This window comes from Phalacrocorax carbo, chromosome 4 (assembly GCF_963921805.1).
Source record: "Phalacrocorax carbo chromosome 4, bPhaCar2.1, whole genome shotgun sequence".
Classification (NCBI taxonomy): domain Eukaryota; kingdom Metazoa; phylum Chordata; class Aves; order Suliformes; family Phalacrocoracidae; genus Phalacrocorax; species Phalacrocorax carbo.
In genome coordinates, this window is record NC_087516.1 from 12,932,602 (window position 1) to 12,957,872 (window position 25,271).

Below are 25,271 nucleotides of genomic sequence, written 5' to 3' on the forward strand. Positions count from 1 at the left end.
AAGTATTGGAAAATTGCCCTTATTTTCAGACATACCAAATCAAAATCCCAGATCTTAAAAACCCCTCTGGTGTGAAAATCATGCTTCCCAGTTTACAGCTCCTCTCTGACCAGCCACCCACTCAGCAGCACCCATGACCGCAGTTGCTGAGGGTAGCTTCAGACCTGCTTTCTACTATATGCTTTTGACTGACTATTCCTATTTCTCCAAGCAATGACCCCTGCTCGTCATAATAGGAAATAAAACCTTGCTGAAAATATGATGCTTGGATTCCTTCTCTTCCCAGAATTACTGGGAGGTAAATGGATGTCTCTCAAGTGCAGAACCATATGCACAATGGTCTCTTAACACTTGCTCACAGGTCTTTTCCATTTTCACATAAATCTTTTTTATATTGCACTCCCACAAACTAGTCTTTTTATTTTTTGGCTTTACTACACTAAACTTAATTTAACATTACAGCCTTTTGGTAGTTGTTGGTCTGCTTTTATGATTAATGAGTTTTAGACAGGAAATTCATAAAAACAGAACAAAAGAATCTATAATAAGCACGCAGTAAAGACAGGACTATTTTTCCTTAGAATAATTGTATGCCTGAGCACAAAATAATCCAAAAGTTCCACATTAGGCTACAAAATCACAGCGGAAGGTCAATCTCAAAGACTTCAATTGAGATCTCTACATTAAGAATCAAGTAAATTATGGGATAGAATAATAACACAGAATGTCTGTTCAAGCATGCACCCATTTAGCCCACACACCCTCTACCCTGATGAGTAATCACCCTACATGCTATGGCAAACCTACACACTAGTCATGGCAGTCTACTCTTCACTTGTATTGTTAGCAGGTTTGTCGGTTTGTGGTTTTTTCTGGGTTTTTTTTTTTTTCTTTTTTAAAATGACGTGCAGCCTTTGACCACAGTCTACTCCAGTGCTCGGCTATAAAACATTTATAGGTCACAGGGAGAAGAAACTGAAACAAAAAGGTTTAGAGACAACTTCAGACTGCATGGTTCAATGTTTTGGTAGACATGCATGCAGAAAAGTATTCAAAGACAACAATGCATCTAATCAACAAGAGCCCTGTGCGTAGAAGACCAGGATGGAGGAATGCACAGACAGTGTCTGCAAAATTTTTATGGAAAAAGAAGCCAAACCTTTCTCTATCACACTATATAGAAAAATGCTTTCATAGTCTACTGTTTAAAAGAGAGAGTACACTTAAATAAAACAGTACCACTGCTACTATCTTTGACTTATTGGAGGTGTTAGAAGGAGTTAGAATATGAAAATAAAATAAGAGTTATAAATTTTTCATGCTGCCCTGTTCATATACAAACTGTGAAAAAGCCCTGGTTTCTCAAACACAGCAGGAATGAGTCCGACGGGAAAAGCTATAGTTCCTGTCCTCTGTTTAGCCAGTACTTAGCTCAAGTACTTTCCTAATAGCCATATTCCTAGTGGCCATTCCATGTATGTTTTTAATTTTCAGGTGCTCCACTCTTTGCTTCTCAAAGCTTTACCATACTTTTTCCACATATACCTACTCACACCCTGTCAAATAGCATCCATCAAATCTTCACCCTGTATGGCTTGGTTTCAGAGGTGCTGCATGAACCTCTGACTCCTAGCTAACAGCTCAAGAAAAGATTTGCCTGTTTTACCCTATTTAGTTCCACTTGCATTGAATAGCTTCCTAGATTGACCATAAACTAGGCAACTTCTCATCAACCGTGTGTGAATAAAATCTGGGATTTCTTCATAGGACTGCCTCTCACAGCAATCCACTTACTGGATGGAAAAAATATATGATTACTGGGCATTCTTCTGGAAACATCTGGAAAATCTGAAGATGAACTGAGCAGTCGTGGACAGAAGTCTTAAGTAAAACGATGCAGTCAGGTTACATCAGTGCTCTGGTGGTGCGTCACTAGAATAAAACTGAATAGTGACACTGCTTATAAAGAAAGAACACATCATGGTAGAGAGGTGATGCATACAGACTCATACTCTGCAATTTCACCATGAAACCTTCCTGAACTAACTACTCATGTTATTGAAAGGAATATTCCACAGCTGACAATTTTTATTAGTAAAAGTGTAAGACAATTCTGCTCTGTATGTTTGCAGACACTCTGGAATGGTCTCTAAGGAAACAGATACTTGAGTAGAATTACTCTTTAGAAGTAAATACAGTCATTCTGCATGGTGACAACTTCCACTACCAATTCTTTTGCTTTGAAAGACAAATATCAAAATGCTGTTGGACTGCATTTACCTGTAAGTGCTTACAAACATTGCTTAAGCCAGTTGCATCTCGGAAAATGGTTTTATAGCTGTGGCAAATACCCTTTTGTGATCACGTGTAATTTATACTATTTTAAAGTATCAGGAGTTAAAATATTGTACAGCATAACCTATATCCTTATTACTATCTTAAGTGTTCTGCATGGTTTGTCAAGCAGGAATACACATTTGTCATCTTGCCTTTTAGTCCGAAAAAACATGCTGCTATTGGTTATTGTGGCAGATGGGAAATACAAGTGTTCAACCCATTTAACTAATAAGTGAGTGTATGCACAATCAACATTTATTTTCTCTTAATATGAAAAGCCTGAACATGCACTGCTTAGCTGCCTCTTTTCCAGAAGCATATCAACAGAAGGATGGATGCATCAGTTGCATTAGCACCAATGAAAATTAAAATATGTGCTGAATGCAGAAAAAAAAATCAGTGTGTTCATTCAACTCCTCCCCAGCAACATTATACTAAGAAAATTAAAGCAAATATGTAATTTCTATATCCAACAGCATATACACCCTATGAAAATGTTAAATATTTTGCTCATAATTTAGAATCCCAGGCTGGAAGGGACCTCAGGGATCATCTAGTTCAACCTTTCTGGGAAGAGCACAGTCTAGACAAGATGGCCCAGCACCCTGTCCAGATGACTCTTGAAGGTGTCCAATGTGGCCGAGTCAACCACTTCCCTCGGGAGATTATTCCAATGGGTGACTGCCCTCACTGTGAAAAATTTCCCTCTGGTGTCCAATCGGAATCTCCCCGAGAGCAACTTGTGTCCATTCCCCCTTGTCTTCTCCATGGGACTCCTTGTAAAAAGGGAGTCTCCATCTTCTTTGTAGCTACCCCTTAAATACTGGTACATGGTGATGAGATCCCCTCTGAGCCTCCTTTTCTCAAGGCTGAACAAACCCAGCTCTCCCAGCCTATCCTCCTATGGCAGCTTCCCAGTCCTTTGATCACCTTGGTGGTCCTTCTCTGGACCCCTTGCAGCCTGTCCACATCCTTTTTGTAGAGCGGGGACCAGAACTGTACACAGTACTCCAGGCGTGGCTTGACAAGCGCTGAGTAGAGTGGGATGATGACTTCTTTCTCTCTGCTGGCAATGCCCTTTTTGATGCAACCCGGCATCCTGTTGGCCTTCTTGGCTGCAGCAGCACACTGTTCGCTCATGTTGAGCTTCATGTCCAACAGGACCCCCAGGTCCCTTTCCACAGAGCTGCTCTCCAGCCAGGTGGATCTCAGTCTGTGCTGCACAGACTGTGCTGCTGTTTTCCCAGGTGCATGATCTTACACTTCTCCTTGTTGAACTTCATAAGGTTCTTGCTGGCCCACTCTTCCAGCCTATCCAGATCTCCCTGCAGAGCAGCTCTCCCTTCTGGAGTGTCTACTTCCCCACTCAACTCGGTGTCATCCGCAAACTTCATCAGGCTACACTTCATCTCATTATCCAGATCACTTATAAAGATGTTGAATAACATTGGGCCCAATATCGATCCCTGGGGGACTCCACTAGTGACAGGTTGCCAGTTTGACAAAGAGCTATTTACCACCACCCTTTGGGTGCAGCCTGTCAGCCAGTTCCCCACCCACTGCACAGACCACTTGTCTAGGCCATAACGCATTAATTTCTCCAGGAGGAGGCTGTTGGGTACTGTATCAAAGGCCTCGGAGAAGTCCAGGTAGACAATGTCCACTGCCCACCCCATGTCAACCAGGCAAGTCACTTTGTCATAGAAGGCCACCAGCTTTGTCAAGCAAAATCTGCCTTTAGTGAAGCCATGTTGGCTTTTCCCAATCACGTGCTTCATTTGACTTGTGATGGCCCCCAGGACGATTCATTCCATAACTTTCCCAGGGATTGAAGTAAGGCTGGGCTGATGGGCCTATAGTTACCCAGATCCTCCCTCAAGCCTTTCACGTAGATAGGGATAACATTTGCCTTTCTCCAGTCCTCTGGGACATCCCCCGTTCTCCATGACTTCTTGAAGATTATGGAGAGTGGCCTCGCGATGATGTCAGCCAGCTTGGGCGGATGGCGTCAGGGCCCATTGATTTGTAGGGGTCAAGCTCCTGTAATATTCCATGTACTAACTCTTCCTTCACTGATGGTGGGTCAGTGTTTGGATCAACTGGCAATTTCATTCCCAAAGCCTGGGACCCTACAGTGTTGGTAAAGACAGAGGTGAAGAAGGTGTTGAGGACCTCTGCCTTTTTGGCATCGTTGGTGATTGACTCTCCTTTTCTGCTTAACAGTGGGCCTATGTTTTCCTTCTTTTTCTGCTTGTGGTTGACATACCTGAAGAAACCTTTCTTGTTACTTTTGACATCTACGGCCAGTTTCAATTCTAGCTGGGATTTTGCTTTTCTAACTGCGTCTCTGCACGCTCTGGCAATGCTCTTGTAGCTCTCGATGGATGATCCTCCACTTTTCCATCTCTGGTATGCTTCCCTTTTAGATTTGAGTAGACCCAGGAAGTCATGGTTGAGCTGTGGGGTCCTGTTGCTCCGCTTACTTCCCTTTCCTTTGTAGGGGATAAATTGGCTTTGTGCTTCCAAGAGAGAGTTCTTGAAGAACTCCCTCCACTCCCTAGCTCCTTTGTCTTCCATGGAAGCTTCCCATCGAGTCCCTCCCAGCTGAGCCCTGAGTGAACGGAAGTTTGCTCTTCTAGAATCCAGAAACCTTGTCTTAGCAGTGACCTTCAGCACACTCAGCAGGATCCTGAACTCCACAATATCGTGGTCACTGCAGCCAAGGCTATCACTAACCAAGATATTACAAAGCAGGCTTTCTCGGTTTGTGAATAGCAAGTCCAGCCGTGCCTCCTTCCTGGTTGGTACTTCTATCATTTGTATCAGGAAACAGTCCTCTGTGCATTCCAGGAACTTGGTGTATGACATGTGAGCTGCCATATTGTTCTTCCAGCAGATGTCTGGGTAGTTGAAGTCACCCATAAGGACTAGGTTCTGTTGGCCAGAAGCTTGCTTCAGTGACCCAGGTATCTCTTCATCGGCATTGTCATTGTGGTTAGGAGGTCGATAGCAGATGCCCGCTGTGAGGTCCTGCTTGGAGACGACCCCTTTGACTTTGACCCAGAGGCATTCGATAGAGCAGTCGCAACCACCATAGTTGACTTAAATTTAGCTTAGGGAAGCTCATTTCTGCTAACCTGTGTCTTCTGCAGAAAGAATTTACTTTGTTCAACCGACTCCAGATTGACACTATGGAAAGCATAATTCCATATGTCATGAATCATGTGTATCGCGTCCAAATCACAAATACAATGCTGTTTTGGAAAACAGAGGATACAAATCAAATTACTTCTCCCACATGGCACATTATGGGATGCCTGCACTATTTTACACTATCAGCATAGAATAATTACTGAAAAGGAGATAATTAACATAGGTTCTGCTGTTCAAAGTGCAGCAACATCCTTTATCAATGCACAGCACTTCAAGGCCTGCATAGAGTAAGGCTATTTTATGTCAGAGATCAATGAAAAAGTGCTTCAAACGGAGAAGTTGGCATCAGAGAGCTTACACAGGAGAAGTCACCGTCATTACTCTGCAACATTTCAAAACCATGTCAGAATAACAGCTTCAGTGTCTTTGGTTGCAGGTTTATACTACACTAATAACAGCCAAAATGCAAAGCAAATATTCATGCATCCTTAGGAAGTGTGAACTCTTAATTACAGTGTTATCTCACCTATTATTCCATTGTTTCACAGCATTTAGGGTGAGCCTACATGGTCTTTTGCAGGTAGATGCAAATGCCTTCTACTTGTGCTGCTGGCTGACTGCAGTTCAGCTCTGAATCACAATACAGCCACAGTTCATGCCTCCATCCCATGATTTAATCAGAAAGGCCCATTCAGAGTGATACACAAAGCCCTCTAAAGCTCTACTCTCAGAGGTTTGTCATTATTTTTCATCAAAACTGTGTTTCATAGCTTGAGTCTTTTGGTAACTGCAGCAACACAAATTCTGCATCCGAGTTCTGCTGCGTTCAGCCAGAAAAAGACCCAAACTGAGTAAATTTACGTCAATTGTCAAAAGACTGTGTAAACATGACCTCAGTACAACTCCTTCCTGATTTGTCTCTTAGACCCATGAACAGTACTCATTGCAACTTGTTCATAGAAGGGCAAGAGAGAAATGAAATGTGCCACTTCTTTGCACAGACTTAGTAGGATTCATAAATTCCTTCCACCAGCTAGTTCAAAGTCCCCAGCATTCCTGTAGTTTACCTTGTGATTTGGTTCTTTTTTTACAGAATTTCTTTTCCATGGAGCACTATATGAAGAGGATGCTGTTGCATCCTCTGCATCTGCTAATGCACTTCTTCATGAACAGCATTACAATTCTGTGGAATTTTAACTTCTTAAACAACAGGGTAGGAAAGATAAGATGCATAAACTTTTCTTCCTTTTCAATCCATGTTAGGAAAATGCAAACTAGAGCAATTCATAGGGACTGAAAATTTCCAGTACAATTTCACATTTGCTGTATAAAGCTCATTTGTAAATCTACTGCTCTGAATAGTATAATTGCAGCTCACAGAGCAGAGGCACGTTGCGTGAAACTCGATAAGTCACTTCAGGAGCTAGTATACCAGCAGAGATAAACTGAAGAAATAATGTCAGTCCAAGAACTAGACTGCAGTATCCTAGCAAATATTTTATCTAATTACATTCCAAAACAAAAATAGTCTTCCATCTCTTTGTATGCCTTTGTGTAAAGCTGCAGTACATCTCTGCTCAGACCCACCATAGTCACAAAGTCTAGGAACCTCCATGCAGTCTTACTCTCACAATTACTCTCACAATTACAAAGAACTATGACTTTAATAGGACGAACTGCCTGGAGGTACCCACGTTTCTCCACTGACTGCAGAGGGCTTGACTAGACACCTAAATTCCACAAAGCTAAAACCAGGTGATGTTAATGCTCTGATGACATTGAGGTGGAAGTGATAAGCACAAAATTTGCAGTATCCGTTCTTCCACAGATGAGGTCTACAATGGGTAAACGGAAAGCATAGAATAAAACTTAATACACAAATTATTTAAAAAATCCCCATCAAAGATAAAATATCTTTGCTTTCATGCATATTCCCTCTCCCTAAATGCTAAGTGGTACCATGGGACTACTCATGCTTTAAATGTAAAGTGCACGCTCAGTTCCGGTATGCACAGTCAGCACTCCAGCACTGTTTCATTTTCAGCACATTTCCAAAGATGCGAACTGGTTGATGAAAACCCATAACATACCGAAGTCTATAGCATCAGAAATGGGTGAAACCCTGAGACTTCTGCTCAGCTCAGAAAAGGGAGTCAGAGCTCTGAATGTTCTATTCCACCTTTCTGCAATTGGGCTGAAATGCATGGACAGGGAGACATTTTCTTCCATCTTTCTAAATAACTTTTGTGAAATCAGCTGGTAGTCTTAGTCCTAATCAAATGTCCAACAGCAGAAAAGTTGCCATTATGACTGACAAAGTTCTTTTGACATGGAGACTTCCTCCTTACCTGCCACGCATGACTGCAACACCTCCAAGACCAGAATTTAACTCCAATGCTTTCATCGTTTTTGTACCCTCTGTGTGTGTATATATGTATATCTGCATGTATAAATATGTCTCCCTCTGGCATCATTTACAGGTCCTAGAAATCCTTTCTGCTGTACTGCATTTTGTTGTTTATACGCTATCGAACCTCTTTTGAGAAGAAAATCTCTGCTTAAAAACAATGTATTCAATGACTACCCAAAGAGGCTTTCTATAACAAATGGATTTCAATATGATGGTCAAACATTGGAACAGGCTGTCCAGCGAGTTGGTTGAGTCTCCATCCCTGGAGGTATTTAAAAGAAGGGTAGACATGGTGCTTGAGGATATGGTTTAGTGGTGGACTTGGCAGTGATAGGTTAGCGGTTGGACTCGATGATCTTACGGGTCTTTTCCAACCTTAATGATTCTATGATTCTATTATATTAGTTTACTAAGCAGGTTTCATATCTCTAAGAACTTCAAATTGTTTTGAGCAGAATATAGATTTTTTTCTAAGATAGGGTTAACATGAGACTCTGTGAACATTGATGTGTCCTTCAGGCTTGAAATTCAGCAGTGATCTTACCACTGTTTATTTTGCCAGACAACTAGCACAACCACACTGTCACTGAACAACCTGTGCTTATGCAGGCTTCTATACTGTAGCTGGGTGAGCTGGGAAAAATCCTCTAGAGAGCTCTCATCTGTCCCTTACTTTTAGCTTTTTTTTCCAAAACTGAAAAGGGTAAATTTTATTTTTATTCTTCTAGACTTGAAATCACCAATAGATATTATCTCTGAGACACAGAGTCTGTTGAAATCTTGTGTTTAGTAGTAGTTCCACTTCAAGAACCAAATAAATAATTTCTGACTTTTCAGCAGATTAAAAATATATTACCAAGCTCCGGCATAATGTTGCTTGGGTGCAAAAACTCTGGTGACAATTGCAAGAGAAATAAAATATGTACTTAATCATCCAGGCAGCCTCGCTGAGTTCCACTGATTTTTGATTAAGCAGAACAGACAGATAAACACAACTAACATTGTCCTTCCAATCAGTGGCCTCTGCCTGAAATCAATGCTTCTGTACAGGCCTGGAGTTAAAAGGCCCTTATCAAGAGAAAGTTCTTATTTAATGAGACCTACTGTGCTTGTGTTATTCACAATGCATTTCACGATTCTTGCCGTTTAAATCACAGGCATTTTGCAGACATAGAAGGGTTGTTATTGTTTGTTTTCTCATAATTGCTTCTCCTGTTGTTTCCAATATAACATCCATTGTATACACATTCAATGGGTCGATTTTGCTCTCTCTTATAAACTCCACTTAATCTTCCTAGGCTCCAAGAAAAACTTTTTGGTTCAGTAATGACGCAGGAACATTTTTGAAGAAAGAGTTTCAAGGAGAGGGATTTTTATTTTTTAATTAATGTTTTACACAGGATAAACATCATTCTCAATGACCACCAGCAAAATCCCTATGCTTTATATTAAGGAATGTGCAAAGGACTTTGAAATTTTGCATAAAGGATAAGGAGTTTGAACGCTAGTCCCAGAATTTAGGTGAACGTGTAAAAACCTACAGGAGCTGCTTTTCCATTTCTGTGGAAAGTTCCATGGAAACTGCATTTCCAGGGGTCAACGTCCTCAAAAGTTGTCATAATCCATCAAGGCATTTCTTCCTTTCTATATTATTTATCGAGGGTAAACATCCCCTTTCCATATGTCACAAATTCTCCTAAGGTGACCTGAAACTTTTTGAAAAACACTTCCCTATATTTGAAAACCTGTAAAACACACTCACATAGTTGCAGAGTCTCAGCTGCACCATATAAAGTAATTTTTTGCCACATACCTTTTTTTTGTTGGTGGGACAAATGTAGAAATTGTCAATAACAGTGGCAATCCCAGGCTGTAGATTCAACTTTGTGTATAACGTCCCAAAATCTGAGGACCTGAAAGAAATCAAACACCTGTAAGTGCTCTCTTCTAAAGGCTTCAGCATTGAAACTCAGAGAAAAAACCCCAAACACCCACTTTGTAGCAATAACTATCCCTTTTCAATGCTTCTCTGCCATGCTTTTCTGCTTTTCAGTGCTCATTAGCTAAAATAAATTTTTAAAACCTGCCGCTATTAAGAATGTTTCTAGGTTTGTTCTGTCTGTGTTTTGCAGCTCTGTGCAGTGCTAGTTTTCATCCTGACACTGCACCGTGCAGTGACAGAAGCACAACACGTATACCTTTCCATCACCACCCACAAGGTGGGAAAAAAGAGCTAAGCAGAGCAAAGGCTCATCTGAAAGTACTAACAGCACATCCTCAGCTATGCAGAAAAAGAAGAGCTGACTTCAGAGCCTGGCGTTGCATAAGAGAACAATTTGGCCTGAGATCTGGAAGACCTGCAGTGAACCTCTACCAGAATTCATACTTGATAAAGGTATCCATCCACTCCTCCAGCTCTTCTTCAGAGGATCGCATAATTTTGAATGAAAAAACCCAAAGTCAGTACCTGGCCATCAGTATGTCATACACACAAATCTATGAATATTTTGAATGTGAGCACTCTGCAGAAATTGTTTCATATTCCTAAAAAACCTGCAGTGAAAAATGGCATCTGCGCTATGCACCTGTATCTTTAATGTCTAATATAAAAAGAATGCACAAGTAAAATGTTAGTATAGGAAAACGTTAGTTAGTGAAACTCAAAGCAAGTCACATCCAAAATTAAATCACTTTGGATGAAGCCTCATTTGTTCTATATAGGATCAAATCGCACCATATGGTCTCTCCATATTTACAGTTTTCCTTTTTTTTTTTGGAAGGGGACTCAGACACATCTAAGGTACCTGTCCCCTCATCACCAAGAAGCCCTCCTTAGGACAGATGGTTGGTGGGAGGATTTTCAGTCCATATGCCCTTTTCTTCACTGGAAAAACAATCTCCTTTAAGAAACGGGGCTGAAGGTGCCCTGCCCAGTACCTCTGTGTTATCCAAACAAGTGGGAACATGCAACAGCTCTCATGTCCAAGAGTGTGACACTGAGGACCACCTGTGCAGTAATTTCTGCTTTATAAACCCATTCTACCACGTTCACTGCTCCCTGGGTGGGCTCCGTTGTCTCATACTCCTCGCCCAGGGGAGACAATGCTGAAATTGGCAGAAACATGACTGAGTACAGCAAGAGTGAAAGGTAAGAAACCAAATCCCTGGCTAAGCATGTACACCTTGACAGGTGGCCCAGAGCCCGAGGCCTCCTCCAAGCCACCTGAGGCAGAATGGTCTCCGAGGGACTGGCGCCCGGAGGAGGCTGCAATGAGCACTCTCTGCCCACCCTCCGCCCGCCTGTGTCCCAGTCCCGCCGCAGATGTTGCTTATGTCAGAGAGCACGTGGTATAAAGCCAGAGGTGGCTACTTTGCAATCACACATGCAGTTTTCCATGTGATACGAGAACTTTCAGCCATCATGGAGCAGCTTTCTGTGTCTTTGGAATCACCAAGGATATCGGGCACAGAAATATGTGCCTGATTCAGGCCCTAAGGGACACCAAGTAAAGAAGGGTTCATACTTAACCTTGCTTTTCTTCCCTCTCTACCAATCAAAAAGTGACTGGGCATAAGCCTATGACACACAGACCACACTCACAGCCTGAAGCTGAGAGTTTAACTATTTTATAGTAATACCTGAATTAATTTTATCTGGGTTTTTTCCCCATAATGTTGCTTCACCTGCAGGTATACAGCAATGCATTACAAAAGTTAATGGAATCACAGCAATTCAGTTTTGACAAATAATTGCGTAGAAATCAAATACATACAACTGCACTGCACTGGGTATTGAGCAGTGAGTTAATTAAAATCCTAAGGGAAATAGGATGGACAGTGCTAAACCTAATTTGCCAGCAGTCTTTGACAGAAAAGAAATTAAAACAAAGACTAAAATACTAACTTCAGCCTGATGTACTGAAATCATGCAGAACAAGTATGTATGATGGAAACAGAACCTTGTCCATTCTCTTTGAGAAAGAATATCAGGTCAGTGGCTTGCCCAGTAATAACATCCCGAAATAATTCTCTGAACCTTAAAGATGATCCAATTTACTTTGAAGAGGCAGTTCCAGGATTAATAAAGTGGAACTACTGGAGAGCGACCCTGCAGGAGGGATGGTGGCAGCAACTGTATCAAGGTATCAAAAGAGTATAGGCAGGAAGCCCAAAGAGTCCTGCATCTGGGGAGGAACAACCCCAGGCACCAGTACAGGCTGGGGGCTGAACTACTGGAAAGCGGCTCTGCTGAGAAGGACCTGGCAGTGCTGGTGGGCAGCGAGGTGACCCTGAGCCAGCACCGTGCCCTTGTGGCCAAGAAGGGCAACGGTATCCTGGGGTGCATTAAAAGGAGTGTGGCCAGCAGGTCAAGAGAGGTTATCCTCCCCTTCTACTCCAACCTGGTGAGACCACATCTGGAGTACTGTGTCCAGTTTTGGGCCCCCCAGTTTAAGGAATACGTGGAACTGCTTGAGCAAGTCCAGCAGAGAGCTACCAAGGTGATCAGGGGACTGGAGCATCTCCCTTATGAGGAAAGGCTGAGAGACCTGGGTTTGTTCAGCCTGGAGAACAGAAGACTGAGAGGGGATCTTCTCAACGCTTATAAATATCTAAAGGATAGGTGTGAAGAGGATGGGACTGGACTCTTTTCAGTGGTGCCCAGTGACAGGCCAAGGGGCAATGGGCACAAGTCAGAACACAGGAACTTCCACCTTGAATACGAGGAAAAACTACTCTCCTGTGCGGGTGCCAGAGCAGTGGCACAGGCTGCCCAGGGAGGTTGTGGAGTCCCTTCCCTGGAGACATTCAAACCCCACCTGGACGCGTTCCTGTGCCCCCTGCTCTGGGTGTGCCTGCTCAAGCAGGGGGGTTGGACAAGATGATCTCCAGACGTCCCTTCCAACCCCTACCATTCTGTGATTAGCCATTTCAAAGATAAAAAGTTCCAGTCTAAAACTTTCTCTTCTAATTTGCATGACTTACAAAAAGTACTAAAAGTTGTAACAAAAAGAGTATTCCAAGGTAACTAAGGTATTTTCAGACAAAGCTGGAAAAACTGTATAGTCAAAAATCTTTTATTTTCTGGTACAAAAAAAAAAATCCAATTCCAATCTGAAACAACAGGTTAATGCATGTCCATAAAGGTACACCATGCCTAAGCAGGAAGACCCAGATTGGCAGAAGATCCATGGATTAGTGGAGAAATTTATTCAGACTGTCAAATCTTTTTTAATATAACCCATCCTTGAGGAAACCCAGGAATGTCAGCTACTCTTTGAGACATTTACATACAAGAGGGCATAGTTCAAGGACATTGTCAAGGGAAGCACTGTCCAAATCAGTTGTTTTTTCAAATCTGCTATAATCCAGAGAAAAGAGGTCACCACAGCTTTTTTACTTGAGATATGTATTTCAAGTGCCTGACTCTGCATATATAAAGAATTAACATTTTCTAACACACAGCTGGAATGGAATTCCCTGTAATTGCACTACTGGGCTACAGACAGGGCTGGGGAGGATGAATTATGGGATCTCAGAGCATGCCTATTTTAAAAATATACTAAGAAGCAGCACAAAATGTGTTTTGTACCAAAATCAGGAGAGGAGGAGCCCCTTATGCTCTTCCATTCATAAAGAGATGTTTTTTGTGTGTGTGTGTGTTAAAAACCAAATTTGTACTGTCAAAAGTGTGAAGGAGAGGGAAAATTACCCCCACAAATGAACCATCTGTTTTTATCAAGGTAAATACATTCTCTTTCCTCCCTAAAAAATCATTAAAAGATATTTCAAGGTATAACGGAAAGAGGATACACATGTACCTGATAAGAAGAGTTAAAGATCCTTCTATGGCATGGTTTATTTGCAGTGGTAGCACAACAGCACAACTCCATAAGCCAGAGCAAGAAGTTTAAACATTGATTTCATAAAGATGTGCCTGACCTGGGGTTCTGAGTGATCTGGATGCAGTTAGTGACCATTTTTGCTTTCTGTAAGACATCCCAGGATGACCTGCTTCTGTCTGCTGCTTATCCACTACAGGCTACAGATCATATGGATGATTCCTAGTACAGCAAAACTCAGTGCAGAACTCAGGAAACCTATGGTTCGGTGTTCAGGTGATGTGCCATCAAGACAGGTAGGGCTATTGGATGCTGGAATGACATGATTACTCATGTACCGGTGCAGACATCCAGACATCACACGACCCGTTTCTGACAGGGCTTGTGGCTGGGTAATAGCTTCTTTGAAAGTGTGTACATCTGCTGAAATATGTGCCATTATTCTTTTTTTCCTCCAAGGAAAAATCACTTGTCACTGTAACAACAGCATGTTGAAATAACAATTATCAAAATGAAACAATGATATTACAACACAGACAGAATCATGTCTTTTTACCTTGTTTTAATACTGTGAACTCAAATGATAGTTGGGAAAACTTCCAAGTGGTACAGAAATGTACTTACAAAGCCCCTAAATTCTGAAGTCATTTGGGACTTATCCTTAAAAGTGTAACTTCTTAATATTCGAGCTAAACTAAATCTATGCCTAACATAATTCAGAACTGTACCTAAACACTGACTCTGGACATCTTCCAAGAGAAATATTAAGAAAGAAGAAGAAAGTTAACAGATACCAAAAAAGACATGAACCCAGTGTTTGCCTGTCTAAACTTCACTATCATTATACAACTCTCCACTGATGACTCAGCCTTATGATTCAGTATTGCTCATTGTTAGTTGTTTTTCCAGATGATATGTACATGTGTATATTAAAATGCATATATAAGAAACATTAAAATGTATATAGTAAGATATTAATGAAAAATTTTAGAGAGATAAAAATTGCATTCCCAACTCAAATTGAATACTCAAAGGAAATGTCAACTACAAATGCTTCCTTCCCTGTTTTATTTTTAATGAACTGAAGAGATGCACTGGAAAGAGAATGGTTGAAACACTTAATACCTATGTTGATCAGATCTCCTCTACCTTTTCTCCTTCAAAATTAACTCAATCACCTTCCTAGCCAAATAAGCCATACTATACAAGCTCTAGTAAACTCAAAATCATGGAAGACAATAATGAAGAGATTTCAAATGACCCATGGATTATTTAACTAGTAAAACAAAAAGAAAACATTTGGAAAAAAAACATAGGAAAGACCTGCTGGCTTTGATTATTGTAAGCTGTTGAAAAAAAATTTCCACTGAGATGCACATGAGAGTGTCAAGGGAAAATGGATCTGCGCATAACACTCACTGGACTACTTCCCACTTAATTTTCTCCAGACTGTATTGAAATGTTTTCTTATCTTCTCCCCTCCTTTTGGTCAGAAGAACAATCCAGTATTTACATCATGACCTTTAAAGTGCAAGAGAAATTAATTCAAGTTCTTGCTCTATCACATACTTCTGTCTAACACCAGGATTGCCTTTGTGTTCTAGTCCCTCACCTGAAAAATAGAGACACCACTATCTCCTATACCTCAAATGTCTGTAATGAATATAGATACCTACAGGACAGAGGAATGAAGGACTGGTTGATGGAGTATCTAAAACAGATATATCAGAAATTCCGACAACAACAAATGCCAGAACAAACCTACTGAACAGAAAGTAACCAGAAGACTATCATTGAAGAAGCGGCACACTGATGTATTGTGTGCCACTTGAACAGCACAGAGGGCTCTTACTCATAGAATGTGGTAATTGCAGAGACAATGGTTAGCCTCACAAAATGTTTTTAAACAACAACAGAAATAAAAACAAAATCCGGAAGCCTTTCTTCAGACTAGAAACACACTGTAATGTTAGGTTCCAATATCTGAGTCACATATTCAGAAATGCAAGCAGATGAAAGATCCTCCAAAGGCTGTAGAAGAGTATGACTCCTAGCAATCCAATTAGCAGATTACTCATCAGCTATCAGCTGTGCTGGAGTATTTCTGAAAATACCTCTCTCTCTGCTTTAAAGAAAAGTTGAGCTTTTTTAAAGTTATATATTTTTACTCTCAAAAACAGATATATAGAAAAGTTTCTTCCTTAATCCAGTTTTACACTAAAGAATCAATGGCATAGAAAAGAGCTAACAGATTTAACAGTTTACCAACTTCAAACTTAGGCAATACAGAGTTTACCTGTTTTTTCCAAAAGCACTATGAGGATAAATGTACCCCAGTTTTACTTACCAATCCATTAGTGATAACATACATTGACCACATATGCTGATAACTTAGATATTTTTAAGAACTGTGGATTATCACAGCAGCCTTTTTGAATGATCTGCAATGTAATGCTCTGATAAGTACAGAACGTGTTGCAATTCTGCATTTATAAAGTTATATGAGATTCCTTCCCATTTTTACAGGTATTATGTGCACATGAAGAGCCCTACAGCCTCAGTCGCTACATAGGAACACAATAAAGGACAGACAGCCATTCATAGTGGCTTTTTAGTGACCTGTAAATATATATTTTATTTTAAAATACTGACTTCAAAAAATCCACAGAAAAAACCCAAATGAAACCAGAACACTGAACAGCCATATTCATATCAAGTGAGAAATCAGAGGATCTAAACAACACTAATTCTAGAACTGGACTTTTATTTAATGCATTAAATAGACCCAATTCAACTGGCTGCACCAAGAGAGAAAACCAGTCCTCTGTAGCTGACAATAAAAGCAAGGATTACCCTGCTATGTGACTTTAGGGAGTCAGATCCTTTCTCGGGAACGACAGTACTAACTTCACAGTGAGGAATAGGACAAGGCCTTATTTTGCAACGTACTTTAAAATCACAGAAGACACACGCTAAACAATGCAACATGTTGGCTTCTCCCCTGAGGGTTTGGCAACCAGCTCCCCTGATGCTCCACAGTACCTGGGTTGACTGTGCCCCATACTGGCATGCCAGGCTACAACGTTCTATCCTGATGTTGCAATTATCTTTTCAGAAAGTGTTTCAAAGTCCATGTTTTCCAGGAATTACCTTGTCTCAGAGCTGCCCGGACATGACGCTTCATACAGTACAGGAACCATTCATGTTCTCTTATGAGGGAACACGGACAGTGATATGTACAGATGGGGGTGTTACTTCATACAGAAATTCAAGCTATACAATATGTACTTATGTACTTTATTATGTTTTCCCTTACTGGTATCTTCTGTCATGCATTTATCATGTACTGGTTTTGGTTAATGACTGAATCTGTACAATATACAGACACAAACTCCAATAGTTAGCAGTACTGTGTTTTTAGTATAACCTACATATCTTTCAGTGCTGTATTTGAACATTCCTACTGCATAGTCTCACTGTACACCACCACAGTTATTTTTTTGTGGCCCTTCATTAGTCCTCCAATATACCACAAACATCCTGCTCATTAGCCTGTAATCGCACTGCTTATCAGTTAGGTTTTCAAGCCCCTCATTACTTTGCTACACAGCTTCAATAATTAGACTTTGTATTTTACAGGCCTGTAATGCATCACATTAGCTTCTAGTAGTTGCAGCCATCAACTCTTTTTCCCAGAAATTGTTAGTTTAGGTAGGACACCTACTTTGAAACTGCTGCCTGGGTGCATTAATTCCATCACCAACACACAGCACTTGCTGACGGCACGTCTCGGAAGGTACAGCCTGTAGCCACGCTTGCAATACACAGATATTTGTGATTAATCCGTTCAACCATGAAACAAGCAGTGTCACAGTGACAATGCAGACGAGACACAGCCAGGAAGACAGGGTTATGTCTTACTTTTGGAACTAGTAAAAACTCTGTGTTATTTCTTCCTTATTAGCTTTGCAGCCAAGGCTGGGCTGGGGCAGGCGGTGGAGCAAGCAGCCTTCAGGGTGCACTCGCCAGACACAGCCGGGCCTCGGGACACCTTAAAAATTCCCCACCATCGTTCTATCCCAGCCATTTGCTCCTGTTAAAAACAGAACAACTGAAATTATCCACGTTCAAATTAATGATTTTGAAGACTCATTTTTAACCTCAACCATTTCAGTAATCCTGTTTACAAGTCAGTCCCACAAACAGTTCTAGAGGCCTAAATAAGTGAGTAGTGAATGAGAACAAAATGGTGGAAAACAGGGAAAGATAAATTTCTTACCATACTTTCTTTGCTGAATTCAATGCATCACGTAACTAACCCTTAGTGCACAAGCATTTATCCTAAGGAACAGTCCTGTGCAGACTTAGTTTCAGTAGCTGCAAATCCTGCATTGCATTAGTAGGTCTCAGCAAGGGAAGGAGTATATCACGGAGTGTTTGAGGGGTTTGCTACTGAGAGACAGCTCTGGCATATTAGAAACATAAATAAAATACCCGAACCGATAACTCACACAGTGTTACAAAAATTATTAATATTAATTTCAGGGGTTTTGTATCATAAAAATGCTAGCTGGATTAGGGTACAGGAAGAATTTTACCACTAGGTGTGTATTTTTTAATAAAAAGCCTTTCCTTCACAACTTCAATTTATTATTTCTCAAAGTACTGTGTTGAGAAAAAAACCCCGTGGCTTCACTTAACTATTTAATTACTACCTAGAAGGAAAATTATTAGTTCACTTCCTATACAGTGTTAACTTCCCTCTACCAATTTGAACAAAAAACCACCTTTTAGAAAAATGTGTGTTTGTTGAAAATTTAGGGAAAATAAACAAGGAACTGAAGCCTTTGGTGCTAAAATGCAATAATTCAAAATTATGCTTACTAACCAGATTGTCAAAAGTGGAAACATCCTTATATCACTTCCAGTACGGCTCGTCTTCTGTGAATGCTGTGACTGGAAATTAGTAATTGCAAAGGAAAATTTCTCATCTCACATACTTGTGTTCTTTGGGGAAAGAGGATGGTTTAAGAACATTTTCTTGAGGTTTGCAAGGAGCATTAGACTTCTCCACCAGGGAAAAATGTTAGGTATTTTCCACAGTCCAGGCTTTTTATTTAAACCACTACACACAGCTGAAATATTTCTGAAACAACTTCATTCTCAGTCAGGCAGCTCCTTGGAAGGCAAGAATGATGTCGGGATGTATGAGAAGAAAAAATTTGGCCTTGTGGTTTCTGACCAGAACAGCAAGTTCTCTTGTAATCACTGGATAGATCTGGCAACATGAGCATTTAGGAAATTAAAAAAGAACTGATAATAATTTAATGAATTGTATGTGCACATTCACATGCGATTATGTATTTCTCTAGTAATGGGATCTGCCAACTATAATAGTCAGCTACTTACTGTTCAGTAAGAGGAACCCTTCTTTAACTCTATTTGTAGAAGTGTTTGCTTTTGCTGACCTCACCTGTATGATTGCTCCTGGGGAGGTAGGAGGGGGAGTGAATTATATGGCCAGGTTGTAGCACTTTATAAAAAGATAAATGAAGTCAATGTTTTGTCAGTAATTTGACTGTGGTACTCTACACCTGAAGCCAAATGTGCAGCAGAACTAAGGGAATAACTGGACTTTTTTATGAAGAATGAAAACATCCTAAGCTGTAAGTAAATACAGATAAATAGACTCTGGAAGGTATCAGGCCTTACGCTGAGTATATTAGAGACCCATCAGCTGCCCATAGTTGTCTGTTGTGGCTTTTCTGGCAGGCTTCTGCAAAACTGCTAGTACACACGATGGATGGAGGCTGGGCAGCACCCAGGCACAGCACACGTTCATCCAAGATATCCGTTCCCATGTACTCAGTGTCAGAGGAGCAATTCTAAGTTATTACAATTGCATCAGGAACAAAAACCTTTACAAGGAATTTTAAGGCATAATTTTGAATTCCTCCCCTTCATCAGAAGTTCACTATGTCGAAAAAAACACGTGCCTCACCCATGTCTGCCCATGAATGAGGTTGCCATAATGTGTCTGAAATCACAAAAACATTCAGACAGTCAAACAAGAACAGCTTTTCCTAACAGCCTTTAAAATCACCGTGTCTCCGTGCCACCTGAACTGGCAGTTTGCAGAACACAGTGCAAAAGCCTGCGGTTAATGATGGGAGGAGGCACACCTCAGGGTGCTTCGGCCGGGGGAATTCAGATGCTCACAGTCACTTCAGCAGGATTTGTTTCTGTTACTTGCTAATGATCCCAGTCGTAATCTCCTAATAGCCTTCTACAATTGCTGAAGCTATTTATTTATTTTCTTTAGAGCTTTCAGCAGCCAAATTTCCCTTGCAGTTGTTCTCCTGTAACTGCAGTGACACCTGGGGAGAGCCAGGCCCATCAGCTGTAGTTTGGCCTGCTGTTGAACTTGGCAAGACAGCAGCACATAAAGCTCCAGCAGATGTTTCTGCTTTTATAGCAGCTCTTCCAAACCCTTGGCCAGACATAAATCCAAAGTAGATCCAGAAAAGAGACAAACAGTGCCACCATCATGGCTCTTAAAATTAGAAGGCAGAACCAGCCTTTTCTGCAGGACTCTGAGAGACTATTAGCAGCATAAGGTGCCGTGAAGTGTTGCCATAAATTATGCAGACAGATTACGAGGGCCAGCCACAGCAAATGCAGCAGATTTTGCACTGCATCACAGTTTGCTAGGAAACAGAATCCTAAGACAAATACACGCATTTACATAGGAGTTTCCAAACGGAGAAGATCACACTTCCTAGCAACAAGTACAGGAAGCAGCAGTTTTATGGCCATTAACACTTTCACATGGATCTACGGTGCTTCCACGCCATGGTAATGAACGTTCTAAAAATAAAACAGCAAGGAGGTGACCCTTGGCAGAAGAAGTCTTCTGAATACATGCCATGCTGGATCTATTTTGTAAAAAGAAAGTCACGCTAAGAGTGTGTTCACAGCTGACATTGTGCTTTACAGGAGAGAGGGTTGATATATGCCAGGGTGACGTGCTAATACATTTGTTCACTTGATGATGACTAACTGCTCTTAACAGAAGCTCGGTCCACTATAAATTGTTGCCATGTAATTTCAAATGCAATGAAAACAACCCCCACAGAATAAGATTAGCTCTCTATATTCAAAAGAACACAAAGCACTCAAGGAGCTGAAAACTTCAATCACATTCTTGTCTAGCATTAAGGGAGACTAGGAGGAGGAAAAATCAGCCAGTGTCTAAAAAGGAGCAGTTGTTTTTGGAGGAGTGAAGGTTATTACATGTTCTCCTGCTTCCTCTAGCTTCTACCATTCAAGCTCAGCTGAAGCTGCCAGGAGAGGATGCAGCTCTGCAGGTCAAGGGCTGCAGGGGTGTCTGGGATCTCTCACTGAGGTTCGGACAGCAGGAGATGGGCTCCTTCCCTGCTGGAGCTTTGTGGTGACAGACAACCTTGGTCACCAAGTGAAGAGCTGCAGATGGAGGTCAGCAGACTCCACAGCATCCGAGATGACGGAAGAGAGATCCATGGGATCCTCTCTGACACACTGCAGCTATAAGGGCCTGAACTGTCCCATGATGGCAAAGGCTGGAAGCTGGTGAGTCCTGGCACCACGAGGAAAGCTCCTGCTGCATCTACAGATCTCCAACTATACAACAGTTTCCATGCCCTGGAAGCACATGAGGGGCTGGGAGCAGTGTGCAGCAAAGCACTGAGCTGGCTGAGCCTGAGCCACGCAGCAGTGCCAGGAGGAAGTGACCAGTGATATTAGATGAAGACTCCCCACTACAGTGGATGGAGGCCCCCATGGGCTGACCTGATCCACCATCTAGAGAGGTTTGCTGCTTGTTGGTGGCTTGGATCCAGGATGCCGAAGACAGTGCCAAGTTTTTTTTCTGTCCCTTAGATTATTAACCCCTGTTGCTCTTCTTCACGGACATGCACAGGAGTGAGACCCAGGGGGGACCTGGACTGTACCAACCATGACTACCTGCTTCTGGGGTCAAAGGCCAAGGAGGGACCAGGCTGTTTTCTCCCTGATCCTGGCAGTGTGGAGAATAGGCTTGAGGAGGTATAGAAGGATCCTGTAGGCTGATGCTTGGTTGTCCTCCTTAGCGATCAAGGTCTGCTAGGGAGAGATGAGAGTCACCTGATAAACTGAGGCAAAAGCATCTTTGCCAACAGGCTGGCCAGTCTAGTAAGAAGAGCTTTAAACTACAAACTCCAAGGGAGGGAATTCAAGTAAGGAAGTGGTGGACAAAGGGTGCAGAGTGATACGGACAAAAGAGACCTCGTAACCAACAGAGGCGGGCAGGAGTGGGCTGGCTCCAACAGTGCCCACACAGATAAGGAAGTGCCTGCCAGACAGCATGATGGGGAAGCTCTCACCCTCTTCCTGGGAAATCAGTGTGATTAGGTGCCCATCTGACATGTCTGTACACTAATGTGTGCAGCTTGAGGAAATAAGAAGAGCAATTTGAGCGCAGTTGCAGCACTATAATCTCATTTGGGATTACAACCCTAGAATTCAGGAGAGCAGACTTCAGCCTATTCAGGGATCTGCTTGAAAAAATCCCATGGGCTATGGACCAAAAGATGCGTCCAGGACAACTATTTGATTTTCAGGGATAAGCTCTTCCAAGCTCAAGAACAGTCCAGTCCGATTAGCAGGAAGTCAAGCAAGAGCAGCAGGAGGCCTGCATGTATGAACAAGCTGCTCCCAAACAACACTCAGACATAAAAAGGAAGCATACAAGAGAAAGACTAGAGAAAATATTGGCCCACTACTGAATGGTGCAGGAAACTTCATGACAAAGGACATGGCAAAGGTCAAGGTACTCAATACCTTCTTCATCTCAGCCTTTACTTATATGACTTGCCTTCAGCAAGCCCAAGGCTGAGACCAGTGGGAAAGGCTAGAGCAAGAAAACCTTAACTTCCTTAGAGGACCATCAGGTTAGGGAACATTTGATAGGAGGCACCCATCAGTGCTGATGGAGCTGACTAATGTCACTGCAAGGCCACTCTTCATTATCCTTGAAAGGTCACAGGGATTGGGTGAGGTTCTTGAGGGCAAATCTTGCTATTATCTTCAAGAAGGAGGGTCCAGAGAACTAAAGTCTGGACAGCCTCACCCTCATCCCTGGGAAGGTGGTGGAAGAAATACTTCTGGAAGCCATTTCCACATATATGAACAGAAAGAAGACGACTGGGAGTAGACAACAGGGATTTATGAATCTAATTGTGTACCCCAGGGGTTAATACTGGCACCAATACTGTTGACCTGGATGGTAGCAGCAAGTTTGAAGATGATACAAAACAGTGAGAAGTGGTTGATACATCAATAATACATCTTGTGGAGATATGGGAAAATAGGAATCTCATGAAGCTCAACAAAGGGAGATGCAAAGTCCTGCTCCTGGATAGGAATAACCCCATGCACCAGTACATGGTGGAGGCCAACAGGCTGAAAAGCAGCTTTGCAAAAAGGGATCTGGGGGTGCTGGCAGACACCAAGTTGAACATAAGCCAGCAATGTGCCCTTGCAGCAAAGAAAGGCAATAGTCTCCCAGGCTGCATCAGGAAGAGCATTGCTAGCAGGCCAAGGGAGGTGATCCTTCCCATTCAGCTGGTGAGACACATCTGCAGTACTGTGGCTCCTCAGTACAAGATAGACGTGGGCATACTGGAGTGAGCCTAACAAAAGGCTACAAAGGTGATTAAGAGACTAGAATATCTACCACACAGGGCAAGGCTGAGAGAGCTGGGACTGTTCAGCCTGGAGAAGAGAAGGCTCAGGGTGAACCTTATCAATGTGTATAAATACTAGATAGGAGGGAGTAAAGGGGGAGACAGACTCTACTTGTCAGTGTCCATTGAAATGACAAGAGGCAATGGGCACAAATGGAAATATATTAAACTCCATTTAAACGTAAGGAAAAAAAAAATCTTTTTTACTCTGAGGGCAGTTGAACACTGGAACAGGATTCTGAGAGAGGTTGTAGAATCTCCATCCTTGGAGTTACTCGAAACTCTATTAGACAAGGTCTAGAGCACTGTGCTTTGAGCAAGGGAGCTGAATTTGATGATGTCAAGAGTACCCTTCCAACCTCAAAGTATTTGTAATTCTGCACTTACTCAAAATTATGTAACTAATCTCTCTTTGCTGAAGATACTAACAAAGACAATTTTCTGTAGATGACCGACACAATTACAGTATCACCAAGTAACAGAAGGAATTTATCTGAGTATTTTCTAGGAAATCCACAACTTCACATAAGTCTTGACCGTACAAAAAACAAAAGCTTTGTCATTTTGTTTTGTCTTTAAGTTCAGTGGGATCAGAACTTTGCCTGGAGTCTGCTTTTGCCAAAGTAGTGCCCAACCATGCAGCAAGTGTTGGTTAAGCCAACAAAAGATACCCTCACATTTTCTGATAAGCAAAGTACCTACAACATAGGGCCTGCACAATTTTTGGATGTCAAGTCTGAAATTCTAGTCCTATCACAATCTTTACGTTTACAGTTTGAAAGGTGGCACAGAGTATTTTATCTACTTTTCTTCTTGCAGTCACATAACTCTCATTCAACTGTCCAAAGCAGTCAAGCTTACATTAAGAAAAAAAAAAAAAATTGGTTTTGCCCAATGAAAGCTTTTTGTTTGCTTTTCTGCTGTTGTTGATTCCACTCAAATCCAACACTTTGGGGAATTTAACCTATGAAAGCTTTCGCAAACCTTTTGGTTTATGTGGTCAAGCCTCAGGTTCACAGTGAAAGTTCAGCACAATACCACTACTCCACAAATAAATGTACAGATCCCAAATGCTAGCCACTACTCCCACCAGGCATATTTTATTAAATACCTTTTACACATGACTCAGCAACCAGCTTGATCTTACACCCATAAAATGATAACCAAAATGCCAGTGTTTGGGGAGAGACTAAGATACATTTACTGTTCTTACTTCCAAAACACATCCACTTCAGGCAGTCTTTTTCAAAGAAATGAAGACTCCAGCTATTATTGGAGACAGCAAAAGCAGGGTGGTTAGGAAGAGTCACTCAATGCAATGCCCCATGTTTGTGGGTAACCCCATGGAACACAGCAGACTACGGTCTGCCCTCCTTCACTCAGCTTTACATTTACACGTAAATGTATATTGTGTTCAGACTGGATCTCCCGATATTAACCGACTTTTGTCTTCTTTTTATTGAGACAAACTCTCATTATGATCATGAGACAACGACCAAGTGAAAAAGTCTCACAATAAAGATGTGTAATATCTTGACTGTTGAATGCAGCTTAAGTCCTTTCACATGTAGGTATTTTATATTTTGCCTAACTTTTAATATCCTGTGCTAATAAATTGAGAGATCTGAGTAATAATTTTGTTGCTACTATATATTTACTTAGTAGATAAAGGGAATTCCTTCTTCTAGAGCCATCTGTCTAAATGTAGACTGTGCCCTATTATTAAACTGGTAGACTGGCTGTATTTAACATTACCACTGATTGACTAAC

At 41.6% G+C, this 25,271-nt stretch overlaps 1 protein-coding gene across 3 annotated transcripts in view; it reads right to left on the minus strand.

The window, feature by feature from the left end:
* The window catches only part of SORCS2 (sortilin related VPS10 domain containing receptor 2), a 596,570-nt gene that overhangs the window by 250,469 nt on the left and 320,830 nt on the right, over positions 1 to 25,271 (minus strand). For all 3 annotated transcript variants that reach the window (XM_064449081.1, XM_064449080.1, XM_064449079.1), the window contains exon 3: positions 9,714 to 9,813. In XM_064449081.1, coding sequence (XP_064305151.1) covers positions 9,714 to 9,813 — 100 coding nt within the window. The remainder of the gene's footprint in view (positions 1 to 9,713; positions 9,814 to 25,271) is intronic.